Raw genomic sequence first — 21,958 nt, forward strand, 5'->3', positions numbered from 1 at the left:
CAGCAAGACTTGCAAGGTCTCCTCTACCGCCGCCCGTTTGACGGCAGTGCCGCATCGGGACTCCATAAAAGCGTCTCTCACCAGTTCACCGAATTCCAATCGGTAGCCTTCTCTGATCTGGTCCTGGACCCACTGAACCGAAGAAATCTTGGTCCAGTCCTCAAAGAAGAGAGAAAGACGACCCCTTACTGCAGGAATCAACGAGCGGACCGGCGTCCCGTCCATGTGGAGGACGCCCATGAACTCCTGGCCATTGGTCGGCCGCTGCGGAACGCTTGTCCGAGCGACAGGAGTTCCTCTGCTGAAAATGGGCACGTTAAGGAAACCCAGCAGAGCACCCCAGGCAAAACCAGCGCACTTAGCGGAAACGTGGCCTGTAAGAGGAGGGAAAAACAGAGCTTTTGGAAGAAGGCCGCAGCCTATCCTCAGGTAACCGCTGGGGCTTGGAGTCCCCTAGGTCTTCAACAATCTTCTCCAATTCCTCTCCAAATAGCAGAAGGCCCCAAAGGGTAACCTCACCAGCCTCTGCTTAGAGGCCATGTCAGCCACCCAATGCCGCAGCCAAAGAAGGTGGCGGGAAGACACCGCCACAGACATCTGCTTAGCCGCAGCTCTGAGCAGATCATAAAGGGCATCAGCCCCAAAAGACAGTGTAGACTCCACATGCGGGATAACCTCAGAGAGGGAACTAGCACCATCCTCGGGCAAAACACCCGCCTGCTGTAACCAAGAAGACAGGCACGGGCTGCATAGGAACAGCAAATCACCGCCCTTAAAGAAAGGTCCAAGATGTAGAAGGATCACTTCAGCGCGGATTCTAGCCGCCGGTCCTGCATATCTTTCAAAGCGACCCCTCCCTCCACCGGGAGAGTGGTCTTTAAAGTCACGGCCGTGACCAACTCATCCACTTTAGGCATCCCAAAAGGGGCCAAGTGATCCTCACTCAGAGGGAAAAGCTGACCCATAGCCCTGGCAACCTTAAAAGGCCCATCAGGGTCAGACCATTGAGCAGAAATACGCTCTTGGATGGAGTCATGCACAGGCAAAGCCCGAGAAGACTTCTTAGTACTAGCCATCCTAAGATCAACAGGGGAGGCATCGCCCTCGGCCGGATCTTCAATAGAAAGGGCCTGCAAGGCGTCAGAAATGAGCGCTGGCAGCTCATTGTGGTGGAAAATCCGTACCACTTTAGGATCATCCAAATCCTGTGGCAAACCGGGGCCCTCCTCTGGATCCTCTGTCCATGAGGGCCTACCAGACTCCTCAGACTCCCCACAGCCTGCCAGAGGGGGGAAAGGGAGATGCGCCACCCTTAGACGGGGAATTTACCTGTCTACATTTAGCGTCAGTCCAATGCTCGGGAGAAGAAGGAAACTCCGCAGCCAACACTGAGCTATTAAAACCTGGAGGGAATCCAGTCCGCAACGCGGTGTCAGACACCTCCGGCAGAGTCCTTTTTAACATAAAGGCCTTATGCATCAGCAGCCCAAATTCAGGGGAGCCAAACTCACCCTGGCCCTCCGCCCCCGAATTAGGAGAAGCGGAGGAAGGAGCTCCTCTAGCAGCCATCGCCTGACTGGACGGAAATATAGAAATAAAATGGCGGCTTTGCACCAAAACTTACACCGCATAGAACGCTGTCCGCAGGAACCTCCCCGGAGTAGCTGGGCACCACTCTCACTTCAGAAGACCGAGTCAACGAGCTGCAGTCAAGCTGCACAGAACCAGACTCTCTGGAGAAAGCCTCGGAACAGCAACGCTGATAAAGCGCACACTCTTTTTTTTTTTTTTAATACTGTGAGGAAAGTTGGAGGCAGGCAGCAACAGAGGGACTCAGAACAAAACCAAGTATGCCTTCAAAGTGGGCACCACCAGCCACAACACCCCCGTTCTACTGGCAAAGCACAGGAGCCACACCAGGCAGAAATCCAGGAGCTGATCAAGTGACGTCCACACCTGCTAGGAGATAGAGATATACCGAAGGCAGAAGGGGCCAGCTGTCCAAGGTCACTGTGGTTTTTCAGTATTCTCTATCTCCACCTACTGGTAGGCAGATATAACCCATCAGTTAATGGATTCATCTGCTGTTGATGACAAGGAATAAGAAATTTCCATGCTCATTTCGATATGTTGCCTATATATATTACACCTTATGAACTCCAGAAGGATGCTCTCTCTGGCATAATGCAAGTACTGAGTTGAGCATTAGCAGTAAATCTGAGACACTAAAGTACTCTCTAACATACCCTAGTATAGCAGTAAAGTTCATTAACATCATGGTATTTGAAAAATTGATAATCGAGACAGCCCTTGAGAGTGCAGTGTTCTATGAAGACAATTGTACCTGAAATTCTTTTTCTCCTCTTATGTACGTGATTTGGAATATTACTATTAACATTTTTGATGATTTTTTTTTTTTTTGGGGGGGGGGGGGGGAATTTTTAATTGAGATATATAGTGAAGATATTATCTGGTCGATATTCAGCCTGCGGTGGTCAGTGGTGTTATGATCGTGGTCAGAACCCCTCTCAAACTTACCTTTTTCCTGGTGGTCAGCTTCTTAGCTGGCTTCTGTTTCTTTTGTCTGTCCTTTCTGAGCTAGCTCTCTCTCTCTGTGCTGGCAGCTTCCAGCAGCATGACTCTAATTGTTTCACTTTACGACAGCTGTGTGGGTGGACTGAGTTAGCTCTACCTCTCTTTGGGTGTACTGGCTTCAAGTGCTTCATGGTGCTGCATTGGTGTGGGTTGGGCCTCTCTGGGTTTCAGTGTGCTGTCTGCCTGGCTCTAGGGAGTGTGACATCATCTGGGAGGGCCTTGATAAGGAAGTGGTCTTCTTCCCTTCAGGGCCTTTGCAACGTTTGCTTTTGCTACTTGCTTTAGGTCCAGGTTAGTGTTAGTGCAGTGTGCACTTGTGACTGTGTGTTTAGCTTTCCTGCTTTTCCTTTTGGTTCCCCCCTCTTGGTGCTTTAGAAGCATTTCTGTGTCTAGGGCTTTGGAAGCTCTGCTGTGTTTGGTGCTTTAGAAGCACGGTTGGGTCTGGTGCTTTGGAAGCACTTTTGGCTTATGTGTTTAGCTTCCCTGTTCTTCCTTGTGGCTCCCCTGCTTTCCTTTTGGTGCTGTGAGAGGCACTCCTGTTAGTTTAGTGCCTAGGGGCACTCTTGTTAGCTTAGTGCCTAGGGGCACTCCTGTTAGTATAGGGCTTAGGAAGTCCTTTTGTTAGTTTACTGTTAGGAACACTTCTGCTGGTTTAGGGCTTGGAAGCACTTAGGTCAGTTTAGGATTTAGGAGTACTTCTGTTTCCAGTCCTGGTCCCTGTGTCATCCGGTATCCGGTAAGTCCTGCCGGCCACTCGAACCCAAGGGCTCAACCCTTGGGGGGCAGTGGCTAAGTACAGGTGAAGCTGTATGGACCAGTCCAGTGTGTTCCGGTCCGGTGTGTGTTCCAGTCCTGTGTCCTCCAGTCCGGAGGATTCCAGTCCGTGTGTTCCAGCTCGCTGGGCGGTGCCTGCAGTCCCTGCCAGTGCCGGTGTGCTTGCCCAGCGTTGGTTGGTGGGTTTTGCCTGGTGCTGTCACTCCTCGTCAGCAGCCCAAGGGCTCACGTTTGCTCCAGAGCCCGGTACCGCGGGCTCTGAACCTGAGAACCTGAAAAGTGTTTTTTTAAATGTGGACTGCAGTGTGCAGAATTAGCCCCAGATATTCAATACGGGGCCATGTTGTGGCAGCAGCAATGGATATCCAGGGATAATTCTTTAGGTGCCAGCCACCGAGTCTTATGCGGGTCTTAAAATTAAAAATTCTGGTCAGGTATCAACCCCCTCTTCCGATCATCCCTCCCACCCTCATGGAACTTCAGAATTCCCCCTTAAGATCACATCCATCTACCCCCCTAAAGAAATTCTAAGCTGGCCCTAGCCACCTCCCCCCACCCCTGAAGGCCCCCTCACCCTCAGTGGTCTAAGGGTGCCAACTCGCTCCTGCTTGGTGCAGCCTGCTTTTCAAAACGGCCCCCATAACCTCTAACAGCAGTCTTGCATTACCTGAATTACTCACAGTATTTGAAGTACTGTGAAGCTGCTGCTAGAGGTCGCAACAGCCATTTTGTCAGGCAGGAGTGAGTGGGCATCTCTCCTGCCTATTTCCCCCTAGACCACCAGGGACTAACAAAGGTAAGCCCAGGGAGGCCTATGAGGGTTAGGGGGAGGGAGATCTTAAGGAGGGAGAATTCTAAAGTTCCAGAAAGAGGAGGTCTTGGAAGGCAGAGCTGCTGCATATTATCAGTCGCTACCTGGAGGTTAACTGGGCACTGGCCGATATTCAGACCGCACCTTGAGTATTGTGTTCAATTCTGGTCGCCGCATCTCAAGAAAGATATAGTGGAATTGGAAAAGGTGCAGCGAAGAGCGACTAAAATGACAGCGGGGATGGGATGACTTCCCTATGAAGAAAGACTAAGAAGGCTAGGGCTTTTCAGCTTGGAGAAGAGACAGCTGAGGGGAGACATGATAGAGGTATATAAAATAATGAGTGGAGTGGAACAGGTGGATGTGAAGCGTCTGTTCACGCTTTCCAAAAATACTAGAACTAGGGGGCATGCGATGAAACTACAGTGTGGTAAATTTAAAACAAAATCGGAGAAAAATTTTCTTCACCCAACATGTAATTAAACTCTGGAATTCGTTGCCGGAGAACGTGGTGAAGGCGGTTAGCTTGGCAGAGTTTAAAAAGGGGTTAGACGGTTTCCTAAAGGACAAGTCCATAAACCGCTACTAAATGGACTTGGGAAAAATCCACAATTCCGGGAATAACATGTATAGAATGTTTGTACGTTTGGGAAGCTTGCCAGGTGCCCTTGGCCTGGATTGGCCGCTGTCGTGGACGGGATGCTGGGCTCGATGGACCCTTGGTCTTTTCCCAGTGTGGCATTACTTATGTACACATATAGAGTTAGGACAGCTTTTTTTTTTCTGTCCTAATTTATGTGGTTATCTAACCAGTAAGTAGACTGAATATTGCCACTAACTAGCTAGGTCACCGCTCTGCCCAAACTCCATCCCCTTCCCACTTCATACCTTGCTAATTAGGGGATGGCCAGTTAGGAGGAACATTCACTAGCACTGTCAGGTTAAGTGCACCTGAATTTCCCCGCTTAGCTCCGACCACGCAAAATTAACCCATTTGAAGACACTATCCCAAGAAATTACCAAACAGTAACAATGCACATCTTCTAAAACAGGCTGCATCCAAAATGCCAGGTTTCTCCCCTATGTTTTTAGCTGTCAAGAATAAAACTACTCTGCTGAATCAGTCAAGTTCAAATGCCTACTATATAGCAGCTTGAAAGCTTAGGAACACTTTTTTACTCACCCGTGCAAGGCCCAATAGTTGTTTCTCTTCCCTACCATGGTGCAGCATGTCCTCATTTTTTATCCTGAATAAAACACCTCGATTGAGAACTTTGTGGCCTGTAAGCAAAATTCAAGGCAGTCATTAGGATTCAGATTTTTAACTGTACCATGTCACAGAGGGCAATATCTTTTAATGACAGTTATGGGAAAATTAGGTTCTTACCCTTGGTAATTTTCTTTCCTTTAGTCATAGCAGATGAATCCATTACGAGTGGGTTGTGTCCATCAACCAGCAGGGGGAGATACAGAGCACTGAAAAACCATAGTGCCTCATGGCCAGCTAGCTCCATCTGCCTCTTCAGTATTTGAAGCTTCCAAAGCAGTGTTACATCACAAAGCATAATAACATGAACTTCCCTCACAGCGGATAAACGCAACCGGAGCTGTAATTCAAAGGAGGGAGGAACTCAACCTCCTGTAACAGAACAGAAATCCTGAAGACTGTTTTCCAACTTCTCCCAATGAGGGAACATATCTACAGGAAAAACTGAACATAAAATTAACATCAATCACATAATGAACCACTGAGGGAGGGCTCATGGATTCATCTGCTATGACTAAAGGAAAGAAAATTACCAAGGTAAGAACCTAATTTTCCCTTCCTTGTCATCAAGCAGATGAATCCATTACGAGTGGGATGTATCAAAGCAATCCCTAGGTAGGGTGGGAAAAAGCCACACCACGCGCCAGCACTTGTGCTCCAAAATGCGCGTCTCTTCTGGCGGCCACATCCAGCCTGTAATGTTGGGCAAAAGAGAGCTTAGAAGCCCATGTCACTGCACTGCATATCTCTTGAAGAGAGAGTGCTCCAGTTTCAGCCCAGGAAGAGGAAATTGCTCTTGTGGAATGTGCCTTAAAGGCTTCAGGCGGAGGCTGGCCAGACAGCAAATATGCTGAAAAAATAGCTTCTTTGAGCCAGCGGGCTATAGTGGCCTTAGACGCTGGAGACCCTCTGCGCGGACCTGACAATAGAACAAAAAGATGGTCAGAGGTCCTGAAGGCATTTGTCATATGCAGATATCGCAACAGAGCCCTTCACACATCCAGAAGGTGCAACTTCCCAAATGATTCTGGAAATTCCTCTTTAGAAAAGGAGGGCAGGAAAATAGGCTGGTTTAGGTGAAACGCTGAAACCACCTTAGGCATGAAGGAAAGCACCGTAAGTACCATAACTCTGGACTCAGAGAACTGCAGAAATGGGTCACGACAGGACAGCGCCTGGAGCTCAGATACCCGTCTCGCCGATGCAATGGCCACCAAAAAGACCGTTTTTAAGGTTACATCCTTCTCCGAAGCTCGCCTAAGCTGCTCGAAGGCCGAACACTGAAGGGCCTTTAAAACTAACCCCAGGTTCCAGGCCGGACAGGGAGCCCGCACGGGAGGACAGAGCCGAAGCACCCCTCTTGAGAAACCGTGCCACATCCGGGCAAGCAGCCAGAGAGAGGCCAGCGACCTTCCCTCAAAAACATGCTAAGGCTGCCACTTGAACACGTAAGGAATTATAGGCCAAGCCTTTTTGTAAACCATCCTGCAAAAAGTCAAGTATCGGCGAGACAGAAGCCTGCATGAGTGTGATCGCTTTAGAAGCACACCAAGCCTCAAATTGGCGCCAAATCATGGCATAAGCCAAGGAAGTGGAACGCTTGCGGGCCTGAAGGAGAGTGGAAATGACTTTACTGGAATAACCTTTGTCTCTCAATTGCGCCCTCTCAATAGCCATGCCATAAGACCAAAGCGGCAGGCGTCCTCCATGGTCACCGGTCCCTGTGACAACAGATTCGGTACCAGAGGTAACGGCAGGGGAGCCTCCACCAGCATCCGCCGGAGGTCCACATACCACGGCCTCCTGGGCCAATCCGGGGCAATGAGAACCACCTCTCCTTGGTGTAGCCGAATCCACAGGAGTACTTGCCCTATCAAGGGCCACGGAGGGAACACATACAGGAGGCCCTGAGGCCAGGGCTGAGCCAAGGCATCCAACCCCGCCGAGTGAGGATCTCTCCATCTGCTGTAAAAGCACGGGACTTTGGCATTTGCGCTTGAGGCCATAAGATCCACTACGGGCGTCCCCCATTTGGCACATATCTGCAGGAATACTTCGTCTGCAAGTTCCTACTCTACTGGGTCGATTTGATTCCTGCTCAGATAATCGGCTTGCACGTTGCTCTGACCTGCAATATGAGCTGTTGACAGAAACTGCAGATGTATCTCGGCCCACTGGCAAATCTACGCGGCCTGTGCGGCTAGTGCAATGCACCGAGTGCCTCCTTGTCGATTTTTGTAGGCCACTGCTGTGTTGTCCGACAGAACTCTGACAGCCAATCCTTCCAGGGTCAATTGAAAGGCCAGAAGCGCCAGAAAAATCGCTTTCAACTCCAAGCGATTGATGGACCACTCCGACTCCTCGGGTGACCAGAGACCCTGGGCATGCCTTCCCTGGCAATGTGCACCCCAGCCCTTCAGGCTGGCATCTGTCACCACCAGGCACCAATCGGGGAGCGCTAGCGGCATTCCTCGCTGCAGCATGCTGTCTGAGAGCAACCACTCCATACTGAGCAGGGCCGCAGGGAGCCACATGAGTGTGCATTGATAATCCTGAGATATGGGAGACCATCGTTGAAGCAGGGAACACTGCAGAGGTCTCAAGTGCGCTCTCGCCCATGGCACCACTTCCAAAGTGGCCGTCATCGACCCCAATAGCTGGACTATATCCCAAGCTCGCAGGCGAGGCATCCTCAGGAGCAGACGGACCTGGTTCTGAAGCTTGCACCGCCTTTGCTCAGGTAGAAAGACATACCCCGAGGCTGTGTCGAACCGGACCCCCAAATATTCTAGAGACTGAGAGGGGGGTCAGGTGACTTTTGGCTAAATTGACGACCCACCCCAGAGATTGCAGTACTAAGTCCACTCTGGCTGTAACATGATGACTCTCTTCTGCAGAGTCCACTCTGATGAGCCAGTCGTCTAGGTACGGGTGAACCCGGATACCCTCTCGCCTGAGAAAGGCAGCTACTACCACCATTACCTTTGAAAAGGTTCGGGGAGCTGTGGCGAGGACAAAAGGCAAGGCCCGAAACTGGAAATGTTTTCCCATCACCGCAAACCGCAGAAACCTCTGGTGCGGGGGCCAAATTGGTATGTGCAAGTAAGCTTCTTTCAGGTCCAGAGACGTGAGAAACTCTCCTGGCTGTACCGCCACAATGACGGAGCTCAGGTTTTCCATGTGAAAATGCCGCACTCTCAGAGACTTGTTGACTTCTTTTAAGTCTAGGATTGGTCGAAAAGACCCTCCTTTTCGCAGCACCACAAAGTAAATGGAGTAACGGCCAGAGCCACGTTCGGCGGGAGGTACGAGGGACACCGCCCCTATGTGAATCAAGCCTTGCAAGGTCTCCTCTACCGCCGCCCGTTTGGCGGCAGAACCACATTGGGACTCTACAAACACGTCTCTTATCGGGGCATTGAATTCTATTCTGTAGCCATCTCTGATCAGGTCCAAGACCCACTGATCTGAGGAAATCTTGGCCCACTCCTCGAGAAAGAGGGAAAGTCGTCCTCCTATCACAGGAACCGAGGAGGGGGCCGGCGCACCATCATTGAGAGGGTCGCCCTTGAACTCCAGGTCTTGAGCCTGCTGCTGCGGAACGTTTGTCCGAGCGAAAGGAGTTCCCCTGCTGAACACGGGCACGTGAAGTAAACCCAGCAGAACGCCCCAGGCGGTACCTTCTAGCTTCACGGAAACGAGGTCTGTAAGAGGAGGGAACCGCCTGACCCTTGGAGGAAGGCCGCAGCCTATCCTCGGGTGAGCGCTGGGGTTTAGCATCCCCCAGGCCTTTAACAATATTCTCCAGCTCCTCACCAAACAGGAGAAGGCCTTGAAAGGCAAATTCACCAACTTTTGCTTAGAGGCCATGTCCACCGCCCAATGTCATAACCACAACATACGGCAAGCCACTACCGCCACAACCATCTGCTTAGCCGTAGCTCTGACCAGATCATAAAGGGCGCCAGCCAAAAAGGACAAGGCTGACTCCATCCGCGGTGCCACCTCCGAAAGGGGCTCCTTTCCATCTCCGGGCTGTTACTACTACTACTATTAAACATTTCTATAGCGCTACTAGACTTACGCAGCGCTGTACAAATTAACATGAAAAGACAGTCCCTGCTCAACAGAGCTTACAATCTAAATTGGACAGACGAACAGACAGCTTGGGGTGGGGAAATTGCAGTGGTAGGGGTGATAAGTGAGGGTGTTGAGTAAGAGAGTCATGGTTAGGAGTCGAAAGCAGTAGCAAAGAGGTGGGCTTTAAGCCTAGACTTGAAGACAGCCAGAGACTGAGCCTGACGTACTGGCTCAGGGAGTCTATTCCAGGCATAGGGAGCAGCGAGATAGAAGGAACGGAGCCGGGAATTAGCAGTGGCGGAAAAGGGGGACGACAGGAGACATTTACCCAGTGAACGGAGTTCACGGGGAGGAGTGTAGGGAGAGATGAGAGCGGAAAGGTACTGAGGAGCTGCGGAGTGGATGTACTTGTAGGTCAAAAGGAGAAGTTTGAACCGTATGCGGAAGCAGATAGGGAGCCAGTGAAGCGACTTGAGGCTGTTCCACTGCCTGTTGTAACCAAGCGAGGCAGGCTCGGCCAGCGTAACAGCTGCATGCAGACGCCCATAAGAATAGGCCTGAAATCTCAAAGGACCGCTTTATCTGTGAGGAAAGTTAGAGGCAACAACGCAAGAGGCAAGTTTTTTCCACTCCGGAGGATCAGTAGTGTAGGAAAGGCAGTGAAAGGGCGAACCTATGTGCCTGCATCCACAGCATGGGCAAAGACAGGGACAGGGCTTGCCTATTTGTCTACATCCACATCGGGGGCCGGGTAAGGCAGGGAAAGGGTGAATCTATTTGCCTTTAAAGTGGGCACCATCAGCCACAACACCCCTGCTACAACTGGCAAAAGCACAGGAGCCACCCCAGGCAGATTTCTGAAGGAGCTTGAATAAGCTACGTCCACCCTGCTGGGGAGATAGAGAATACTGAAGAGGAAGATGGAGCTAGCTGGCCATGAGGCACTATGGTTTTTCAGTACTCTCTATCTCCTCCTGCTGGTTGATGGACACAACCCACTCGTAATGGATTCATCTGCTTGATGACAAGGAAGCTAAATAAAACTGTACAAGTCAACTTGCTGATAAAAACAGTCCAACAAAGAACTTATAAGTTAAGTTACTCCTTTTTGAGAGATTTTCCATACATTTTTCTGTAGCTGGATAATAGGCCACACTTCCTTATAGTGCCTCAGTCTACTTCACCTGTCCCTCCACTCCCCAACTCCCTATAAACAATTACCTCCTTTTCCTATTCCCCCATCTTCCACAACTACCCCATCCCCAAAATAAACCCCTCCTATCTCTACCTTCTCCAACTGCTTATCTATCTCTATTATCCCCAACTACCCCTTACCTCACCCACTCTTATGAATAAAGCCTCCCCTCCCCTCTCTCTTTTAAGTTGGGGCGCATGGGGGATTGTGTGTGTCTGTATCAGGCAGTATATTTCTCACTGCGGGTACAAAGACATTCTCTCTCTCTTCCTCACATATTTCCTCCTCAAACTCCCACCCGTTTCTAATGTCACCCCCTCCAATCCCCCCTTGCACTCTTTCTCCTTTCCCTCCCTCTGCCGTGTTATTTACCCCTCCATCCCTGTCTTCCCTTTCCCTCTTGCAGCCACTCACTCTTTTTTTCCTTATACCCTCCCCCACCCACAGTTCCTTTCTTCCCCACTCCAATGTGCAAGCACTCCCTCAGCCATTCACCCTTTCTTTCCCCCTTCCCTTGCAACCATTCACTCTTTATTTCTCCTCACCTCCTCTTTACAGCCAGTTCTCTCCCCCACAGCCATTCACCTTTTCTTCCTCCCTCCCCCTCTCCCTTACAACCATACATTCTTTCCTTCCCCTCCTCTTTAAAGCCACTCACACATTTTGCCTCCTCCCCATGAAGTCAATCACCCACTCCTCCCCTTTTACAGCCACTGACCCTTCCCCTACACATTTCTTTGCTGCTGCCACAGCCTTCTCTTACTTTGGCTGTTGGAGTTGGGTCCCCAGTGACAGCATGTGCATTTCTTCATTGTGGTTGTGGCTTTTTCATTCTTCTTCTGCCACCTGGGGTTGGCAACTTGCCTATCTTTTGTGGCTGCTGCACATTTCTTTCACTTCTGTCACTGAGGGTTTGGACCCTGGTGGCAGCCTGTGCATTTTTTTGCTGCAACTATGTGGCTTTTCTCTTCTTTTACCCCTACCCATAAGTTTATTTGAGGTACAAAACATACAAACAAATGGGCAGACAGATGGATCCTCCCCAACAGGCACTACTAAATGATGAAAATGTGCTTTAAAGTGCTTTCAGAGCATGGGGTCTTCAGTTCATCCATTTTTCATTTTTAAGAAGTCCAATAATTAAGGCCCAAGAGTGTATTTGAATTCAGAGAATGCAAACTTATCAACCTGAATTAGAGTAAAACTCCCTAATTTAGGCTGCTTAATTGTTTGACTAATATCAGATGAAACTTTGCTCTCTGCATAAATGGGTGCACAAATATAGAATTAGCACTGGCCTGATGCAATATTTTGGGGGGCATGACCCCACCACCTCAAAGAGGTTTGATCTGCTACATGGAACTACAGGAACCCAGTGAGCAAATAACATGTAGGGAAGTTCACTTAGTCAACGTTGGCTCAGTAGATTTCCAGAGTTCCCAGTGACAGCAGCACAGGCTTAGACAAGAAAAGAGAATGTAAGAAAAAGAGAGCCCCAAAAAACAACAAGGCAAGCGATCTGCAAAATCCAATATGGGAAAGAAAGCCAGCAGATCAATATAACATCAGAAAGATTTTATTGAAGATACCGTATATAAACAAACTGCCCGACACAGGCCGTGTTTCGCCCACCAAGGGCTGCGTCAGGGGCTAAAATAAACAAATAAATCAAATTTTAATAAACCATGAAATATAAAACACCATACAACCATATTGTCACATATATCTATGAATAAACAAATGAATTATATGTAAGGTATAAAACAATATACGTCCATAAAAGAATATAAAATAAAACATAAACATAAATAGTGTACATAGAGAGTGTACCAGAAAAGGCGCATGATGCACATAAATAAGCATATCAGAAAACACACTATAAAATATCAGAAATATGTATATAAAAAAAAATCATATGTGATATGTAATATGACAGTTAAATTAACTACTTAAAAATATCAACATATACATAATAAATATATACATATAAAAAAAATATATAAAAAACAACAAAGCAAGGGCACTGATGTAAGCATTACAACTTGAACATATATAAATATGTAAAAATATATATTTAGAAAAATACAGAATACATATATATATGTCATTCAATGTAACAAATTAGCAAATAAAATTATAGAATGGATTAGTGGGAGGACACAAACCTAATCTGAAACCTTCTGAAAGGAACAATTATAAAAAATAAGAAATAATGAATATATAAATGAACACAAACAAAAACGTTGTACCAATTACATTAAAAATATGTGGTACCAGAAAAATAGTAAATAAAAACACAAAAACCAAAAGTGATGAGAAATAAAAATATAATAATAATAAAAAAATAATACCCAATTATCATATGCAATGAAGAGGTTACTCACTTGTAGTGCATAATAGATGAAAAAAACAGCTCATATAGCAGATCCCTGAAACAATTGACCAAAGAATAAAAATTGAAAAAAATGAAAAACACAAGTACAATAATATAGTGTCATTGAGTTGCCGAATGTAATAGTGAATTGCTGAAAATAGTGTATGTCAGATCACCATTAAATAATATACTACCCAGACTGAGAAAATGTGGAGATGAATAACACCCTCTTACAATAAAGAAGTGTACTTGCTATTATGTTTGAATTGTATATGAAAAAAACATTATAAATGACTATAGAAACTATCCAGAGCGCATTGTGATACTAATCTACCTCATTTGTAGTCAAAAAACAATAATGAAAAACGCGCAAGGAGAGGGGGGTTAGTCTGAAAACCAAACATTGAGCGCTATTAAAAGTGCATAAATTTCCACCATAGTATTGCTACTTTAAATATCAATATACTATTGTAACTCCTTGCGCATTTTTCATTATTGTTTCTTGACTGCAAATGAGGTAGATTAGTATCACAATGTGCTCTGGATAGTTTCTATAGTCATTTATAATGTTTTTTTCATATACGATTCAAACATATAATAGCAAGTACACTTCTTTATTGTAAGAGGGTGTTGTTCATCTCCACATTTTGTCAGTCTGGGTAGTATAATATTTAATGGTGATCTGACATGCACTATTTTCAGCAATTCACTATTATGTTCGGCAAATCAATGACACTATATTATTGTACTTGTTTTTTTCATTTTTTTCAATTTTTATTCTTTGGTCAATTGTTTCAGGGATCTGCTGTATGAGCTGGTTTTTTCGTCTATTATGCAGTACAAGTGAGTAACCTCTTCATTGCATATGATAATTGGGTATTTTATTTTTATTTTTTTATTATTACATTTTTATTTTTCATCACTTTTGGTTTTTGTGTATTTACTATTTTTCTGGTACCACATATTTTTAATGTAATTGGTACAACATTTTTGTTTGTGTTCATTTATATATTCATTATTTCTTATTTTTTTTGTAGTTGTTTCTTTCAGAAGGTTTCAGATTAGGTATGTGTCCTCCCACTATTCCATTCTATAATTTTATTTGCTAGTTTGTTATATTGAATTATATATATATATATATATATATATATTCTGTATTTTTCTAAATATGTATTTTTACATATTTATATATGTTCAAGTTGTAATGCTTACATCAGTGCCCTTGCTTTGTTTATATATATATATATACATTTTTTTTATATATGTATATATTTTTTATGTATATGTTAATATTTTTAAGTAGTTAATTTAATTGTCATATTAAATATCACATATAATAATATTTTTATATACATATTTTTGATATGTGATAGTGTGTTTTCTGATATGCTTATTTATTTATGTGCATCAAGCGCCTTTTCTGGTACACTATGAGGCATATTTTCAAAGCACTTAGCCTTCCAAAGTTCCATAGGTTTCTATGGAACTTTGGAAGGCTAAGTGCTTTGAAAATATGCCTCTATGTACACTAAATAACTATTTATGTTTATGTTTTATATTCTATTATGGACATATATTGTTTTATACCTTACATATAATTCATTTGTTTATTCATAGATATGTGACAATATGGTTGTATGGTGTTTTATATTTCATATTTTATCTATTAAAATTTGATTTATTTTAGCCCCTGACGCAGCCCTTGGTGGGCGAAACACGGCCTGTGTCAGGCAGTGTGTTTATATACGGTATCTTCAAGAAAAAGAGAGCCCTACAGGCAATGGAACATCTGTGGAAGAGAAGTAAAGAACAAATAAGAACTGGTACAACATGAGGGATGAGGGAGGGAAAAGATTGAGGCAGGAAGAAAAGTGAAAGAGTGACAGAGGGCAGAGAGGTATAGTTCACAAGCAAACTAAGCAAGCAAGTGCAGCAGCTGCTAGGTTTCCAAGTAGCAAATGAGGCCACAGGCAAATTTCCAGGAAACGAGTAGAACATCAGCAGGTTCCTAGGAAGTCATATAGCTACACATGTATGAAAGCAAAGAGTTGACAATCTGTCTCCATGACATGTGATAATAGACCTGCACTTATTTTATAACTCCCAACCCCAAAGCACTCTACAAGAAAATAAGGACTGGACAGGATGGGCTAAGTGGATGGGACAAACAGATAACTAGATATGTGTTTACATCCCGTAAGATATAGTGAGCATCATTTGTGGACGGGAGTTCTCAAAGAAGGACCAGACATGGGGGCAGGCTAACAACTCTGGAGACAAGAGGACAGGGCTGAAAAATCTCAGGATCAAGGTGATCTAAATGTCTAAAAATCTGCACCAAAAAATAAAGGAAAAGCAGCAAAATAAATAAAGAGTCAAATAAGAAAAAAAGTCAAACAAAATTAAGCAGAACAACAACAAGAACAAAAAGAAGCTAAAAGAAAATAGTTTGCCCAGTCTCCTAAAACATTTTGACTTTCACCTACATTTTCTAAATATATTTTCACCTGGCAGAGGGCATACATGTCAGAAGCTAAAGAAATGCTGTCTATTCCATCTACTAAAGCTTATAGTCATTCAAAACCAAGCACAACTGTGGAATAATTTGATTTGTAGACCATACCTTTACAACTAGGTGGACACAACAGCAGATTGTCTCGTAGTACCTGCAGTTCTACGATGTCTGTTTTACTAATGGTGTCATGTAGTTTGGGTCCTTAATAAAGTTTTTCTGGAGCATCTCACCCCTTGTCTTGGATTGATCCCTTGAAGTTATTTTTCCACCTGTTTCTTTTCTGTCATGTAGTTTGGTGCATGATTGTAAAGGATTTGATGCACAAGGGTGCAGATTTTGAAGACTACTCTTGCTCTTACTGGTAGCCAATGTAAGGATCGTAACAATGGAGTGCCATGGTCGTATCTGGATGTGCCGAATATCAAACGCGCGGATATATTTTGTGCTGTTTGTAACTTTTTGAGGACATGTTCTTCGCATCCTGTGTAGATGGTGTTACAGTAGTCCAACTGGGGTAGTACGAAACTTTGAACCAGGATGCGTAAGGTATGTTTTGAGAAGTAGCGCCTTAGTTGTCAGAGTCACCAGAGCGTTTTGAATATTTTGGATGTTAGGGCAGAGACTTATGGTTTGAAAGTTAAGTGTTGGTAGAGGGTTATTCCCATAAGGCAAAGTCTGGCTTTCACCTGCCTTTCCACAAAAGGGACCTGTTAAATCTCACTGGCTGATGGGGAGGGGAAGGACCTGTTGCCCTTATCCTCCTCACTACATCAAAGGGCAGCCCTTCTGCAAACCAGATGAGGGGCAAGAGGAACCCTTTTTACCAGGACGGGACCAACCAGTCCCTGGGATGAGGCCTATTGTCTGATGACTTAGCTGAGCGAGGGTTGTCCTCCGGAAGGTGCTGGGATCTGGTTTCTCCAGATCCGTAACAAGCTTATCAAAGTCTTCTCCAAAGAGAAGACAACTACAAAAGGGAAGTTAACTTAAACAGGAGTTAGAAGCAGCATTCACCGATCACTTCCACAACTAGAGCCACCAATAGGCAACCATCCCCAAAGCTATAGAGTGAGAGCGAACTCAAATCAAGTCATGCAGCTCCATCAGTAACAGAGGCCATGCTAGACTCCAAAAGGACACTTCCGGAGAGGGTGGGAGCTGCTGCATCCAAAGCAGGATGGGCCATGCCACCTCAACTCCAAGAGCAGAGGAACTAAAGGTCTACTTGAAGAGCAATTCAACCCTTATTAGTAAGAATCATGGTCCTCTTGGCCGCTGTAACCAGAGCATCAACTTTGGGCACCATAAAAAGCCTGTTTTCTCAGGGAAAGGGATAGATACAACATGCCTATCAACTTAATGCTCTTCAGAACAAGATATGGCACCTCCCACTCTACTAGTCCAATCTGCACCCTCTGCTGGAGGCAGAGAAATACTGGCAAGTTCCCAGGCTGCACCACTTCTTATACCGATGATATCACTGTAATTTTAACTTCTCTGCCTCCATCTGCCAATAAGGGAACATTAACCCATTGGTCCTGAATGATCCAGCAGAATGATAAGGATTATAGACATGCAGACAGCCAGGCACTTCTATATCTGTACAATTCTGCAAAAAATTAAGAAGCAAGATTCTTACCAAGTGAGATCAGGGTTCCATGGATCTCCTTCATCACATTCCTGTACAGTTCCTTCTGCCATTCTTCTAAAAGCTGCCACTCCTCCTCAGAGAAATAGATGGCAACTTTGTTGAATATAACCGATGCCTGAAACACCAATAAATGTTATAATCTTATTACCACATCATTCTGAGACGTTTAAGGGAAGGAAGGTAAAATTATGTATCATACCTGATAATTTTCTTTCCATTAATCATAGCTGATCAATCCATAGACTGGTGGGTTGTGTCCATCTACCAGCAGGTGGAGATAGAGAGCAATCCTTTTGCCTCCCTATATGTGGTCATGTGCTACCGGAAACTCCTCAGTATGTCGATATCAAAGCTCCATCCGCAGGACTCAGCACTTAGAGAATTACACCCACAAAGGGACACTCTGCCCAGCTCACCACCGCCGAAACGGGGGAGGGAAATCAACCCAGCTCATCCCCACACAAGTGGGGGAGGGGAATCCGTCCAGCTCATCCCCGCAGAGCGGGGGAGGGACACCACACCCGCCGATGCGGGGGGATCTGGCTTATCCTGCAACCGCGGGAGGAACTGACTGACCCTAACACCGCCGAAGCGGGAGGGGTACAAAGCTGCCCTACAGCCGCACAAAGTGGGAGGGAGCGCCGGCAGAATTTAGGTCTCAATCCAGCCCCGTAAAACGGAGGGGAGAGGAATGCAGCAGCTCACTGTAACACAAAATCGTCTCAACTCCTGAAGAATCCAATTGAAAAGACTTGAACACGAAGTCCTCCTGAACAGGAACTGAAGACTAAACCTGAACCTGAAACGCAACCAGAATATCTGGGAGGGGCTATGGATTGATCGGCTATGATTAATGGAAAGAAAATTATCAGGTATGATACATAATTTTACCTTCCATATCATCATGCCGATCAATCCATAGACTGGTGGGATGTACCGAAGCAGTACTCACCCAGGGTGGGACATAGAAATCCCTGACCGCAACACTGAAGCTCCAAACCGGGCCTCCGCCCGAGCAGCCACAGTCAAGCGGTAATGTCTGGAGAAGGTATGAGCCGATGCCCAAGTTGCCGCCCTACAAATCTCTTCCAAGGAGACGGACCCGGCCTCTGCCATCGAGGCCGCCTGTGCTCTAGTGGGGTGAGCCTTCAGCTGGATAGGCGGCACCTTCCCCGCGGCCACATAAGCCGCTGCAATGGTTTCCTTGACCCATCGTGCCACTGTAGGCTTAGCAGCCTGCAGACCCTTACGAGGACCTGCGAACAGCACAAACAGATGATCCGACTTCCGGACATCATTGGTCACTTCCAAGTATCTGATGATGACTCGTCTCACATCTAGATATGTGAGAGCAGAGTACTCCTCTGGGTAGTCCTCCCTAAGAAAGGAGGGTAGACAGAGCTGCTGATTCACATGGAAGCGAGAAACAATCTTGGGCAGGAAGGAAGGCACTGTGCGAATAGACACTCCTGCCTCAGTGAACTGCAGAAAGGGCTCCCGACATGATAGCGCCTGGAGGTCGGAAACTCTTCTGGCTGAAGTGATAGCCACCAAAAAGACTGCTTTCAACGTCAGGTCTTTCAGAGATGGCCTCGACAAGGGTTCACAAGGCGGCTTCTGCAAGGCTCTTAGCACCAAATTGAGATTCCACGCAGGTACCACTGAGTGCAGAGGAGGGCGCAGGTGATTAACTCCCTTGAGAAAGCGTACCACATCTGGCTGCGAGGCCAGGGAAGCACCCTTCAGGTGACCCCTGAAGCAAGAGCCGCTACCTGGACCTTAAGGGAACTGAGCAACAGGCCTTTTTCCAGACCTTCTTGCAGGAACGCCAATACTGAAGAAATTGGAGCAGTGAAGGGAGAAAGTGAGCCTGCCTCACACCACGATGCAAAGGTACGCCAAACCCTGGCGCAAGCAGTAGAAGTAGAGCGCTTCCTCGCTCTCAGCATAGTGGCGATGACCTTGTCTGAGAAGCCCTTCTTCCTCAGACGCTGCCGCTCAATAGCCAGGCCGAAAGACCAAAGGGGAAGAGATCCTGCATTACCACGGGACCCTGATGCAACAGGCCCCGCTCCGCTGGCAGCTGCAGAGGGCCGTCCACTGAGAGCCTGATCAAGTCCGCATACCAGGGACGTCTGCTGGGCCAATCCGGACTCACCAGGATTATCTGGCCCGGATGCTTTGCCACCTGGCCTAGCACCCTGCCCAACATGGGCCAAGGCGGGAACACATAGAGAAGCTCCTGTGTCGGCCACTGTTGGAGAAGAGAATCTACTCCCAGAGATCGAGTGTCCCGTGCTCTGCTGAAAAAGCGCGGCACTTGGCAATTGGCTGATGAAGCCCTCAGATCTAGGCTCGGCTGGCCCCAGCGCTTCGTGATGTCCAAGAAGGCCTGAGCAGTATTCATGACTCCCGCAATGTGGGCCGCCGACAGCTGTTCCAGGTTTGCTTCCGCCCACAGGCATAGCTTCATGGCCTCCTTGGCTACAGGGGCGCTCATGGTACCTCCCTGGTGATTGACATAGGCCACGGCCGTGGCATTGTCCGACCGGACCCGTACTGGCTTCAGCGCCAGGACCGGGAGAAACTCCAAAGGCGCTAACCGACTGGATTTGAGTTCCAGGAGGATGATAGACCACTTTGCCTCTGCAGAGGACCAGAGCCCCTGCGCTGTCCTTCCCAAGTAGTGGGCTCCCCAGCCCGTCAAAGAGGCGTCCGCCGTGACGACAACCCACTCCGGGGTCATAAGAGGCATTCCTGCGGACAGCTTGTCTGGTCTCAGCCACCAGCTCAGCGCCTTGCGCACCGCCGGATCCAAGGGAAGGGGCACAGCGTAATCCTCCGAAGCTGGAGTCCATCGCTGCCGCAGAGAGAGCTGTATAGGTCTCATATGGGCCCTGGCCCAGGGCACTACTTCCATTGTGGCCGTCATAGAGCCCAACAGCTGCACATAGTCCCAAGCCCGAAGAGGAGAGGCTGCTAGGAACCTGTCCACCTGAGCCTGAAGCTTGACAATCCGATTGTCTGGCAGGAACACTCTGCCCACTTGGGAGTCGAATCGAACTCCCAGATACTCCAGGGACTGAGTTGGGCGCAGCTGGCTTTTCTCCCAGTTGATGATCCACCCCAGGGAGCTCAAAAGAGCAATCACCCGGTCTGAAGCTCTGCCGCACCCAGCATAAGAGGGGGCTAGGATCAACCAGTCGTCCCGATAAGGATGGACTTGTACTCCTTTCTTGCGTAGGAAGGCTGCGATGACCACCATTACTTTGGAGAAGGTCCGCGGAGCAGTAGCCAACCCGAACGGGAGGGCTCTGAACTGGAAGTGTCGGCTCAGAACTGCAAAACGCAGAAAGCGTTGATGAGGAGGCCAGATGGGAATATGCAAGTAAGCTTCCTTGATGTCCAAGGATGCCAGGAACTCCCCTGCCTGCACTGCCGCTATAACAGAGCAGAGAGTCTCCATCCGGAAGTGCCGAACTTACAAGGCCCGATTGACCCCTTTGAGTTCGAGGATAGGCCGGACAGAACCTCCTTTCTTTGGTACCTCAGAGTAAATGGAGTAACGTCCCTTGCCAAGCTGATCTTCTGGCACCGGAACGACCGCACCCAGGCGGATCAGATTGTCCAAAGTCTGCTGCACTGCCACAGCTTTGACCGGAGACTTGCAGGGAGAGTGCACAAACCAGTCTCTTAAGGGTCAGCAGAACTCTAGCTTGTAGCCGTCTCTGATGACTTCCAGCACCCAAGCGTCTGAAGTTACCCCGGTCCACTCACCCACTCCAATCTGCTCTGGGCCATGGACCAGTGCCCCGTCATTGGGTACGAGACCCTGGGGGAGGACCGGAGGAGGCACCTCCGGGACGGCGGTCTCTGCGAAAGGAATGCTGCTTGGAGGAGAAGTTCCTTATGAAGGAAAAGGGGGCAGAGGAGCCCGACCTGCCCGGGCGCTACCGACGGGCTTCCTGAAACCGTCCTTTGGAGGAACCGGGGCGTGCACCACTGGCCCGAGCCCTGACCTCCGGTAACCTCTTGCCCTTAGACGTGCCGAGATTGGTCACAATCTTATCCAGCTCGACCCCAAAGAGCAGCTTGCCTTTAAAAGGCAACTTAGCCAGGAGAGACTTAGAGGCGTGGTCAGCAGACCAATGCTTTAGCCAAAGCCACCGCCGTGCAGAGACTGTCTAAGCCATACCTTTAGCCGAGGCTCTCAAGACATCATACAGGGCTGGCCAATCAGCCCTCAAGGAAGGATCCGAGGGGGAAGCCCGCTGCACCAGCATCAGGCACGCCCTGGCCACATAGGAGCCGCAAACTGAGGCCTGCAAACTTAAAGCAGCCGCCTCGAAGGACGACTTTAAAGCCGCCTCCAATCTCCTGTCTTGGGCGTCCTTTAGGGCCGTGCCACCTTCCACTGGCAACGCCGTTTTCTTAGTCACCGCAGTGATTAAAGAAGCCACGGTAGGCCCAAGAAAGGCCTCACGTTCACCTTCAGGCAGAGGATAGAGGTGGGACATAGCCCTAGCCACTTTAAGGCTCGCTTCTGGGAAATCCCAATGAGCCGAAATCAAGGTGTGCATGGCTTCATGCACGTGGAAGGTTCTAGGCGGGCGCTTCGTCCCCAGCATAATGGCAGATCCAACAGAGGCTGAGGGAGAGACGTCCTCCGGAGAAGAAATCTTCAAAATGCTCATGG

At 47.6% G+C, this 21,958-nt stretch overlaps 1 protein-coding gene across 2 annotated transcripts in view; it reads right to left on the reverse strand.

Moving 5' to 3' along the window:
• The window catches only part of LOC115474009, a 143,014-nt gene that overhangs the window by 75,298 nt on the left and 45,758 nt on the right, over nt 1-21,958 (reverse strand). For both annotated transcript variants that reach the window (XM_030209278.1, XM_030209277.1), the window contains exons 3-4: nt 17,251-17,377; nt 5,364-5,461 (exon numbers count right to left, since the gene is read on the reverse strand). In XM_030209278.1, coding sequence (XP_030065138.1) covers nt 5,364-5,461; nt 17,251-17,377 — 225 coding nt within the window. The remainder of the gene's footprint in view (nt 1-5,363; nt 5,462-17,250; nt 17,378-21,958) is intronic.

This window comes from Microcaecilia unicolor, chromosome 7, assembly GCF_901765095.1.
Source record: "Microcaecilia unicolor chromosome 7, aMicUni1.1, whole genome shotgun sequence".
NCBI classification, from domain to species: Eukaryota; Metazoa; Chordata; class Amphibia; order Gymnophiona; family Siphonopidae; genus Microcaecilia; species Microcaecilia unicolor.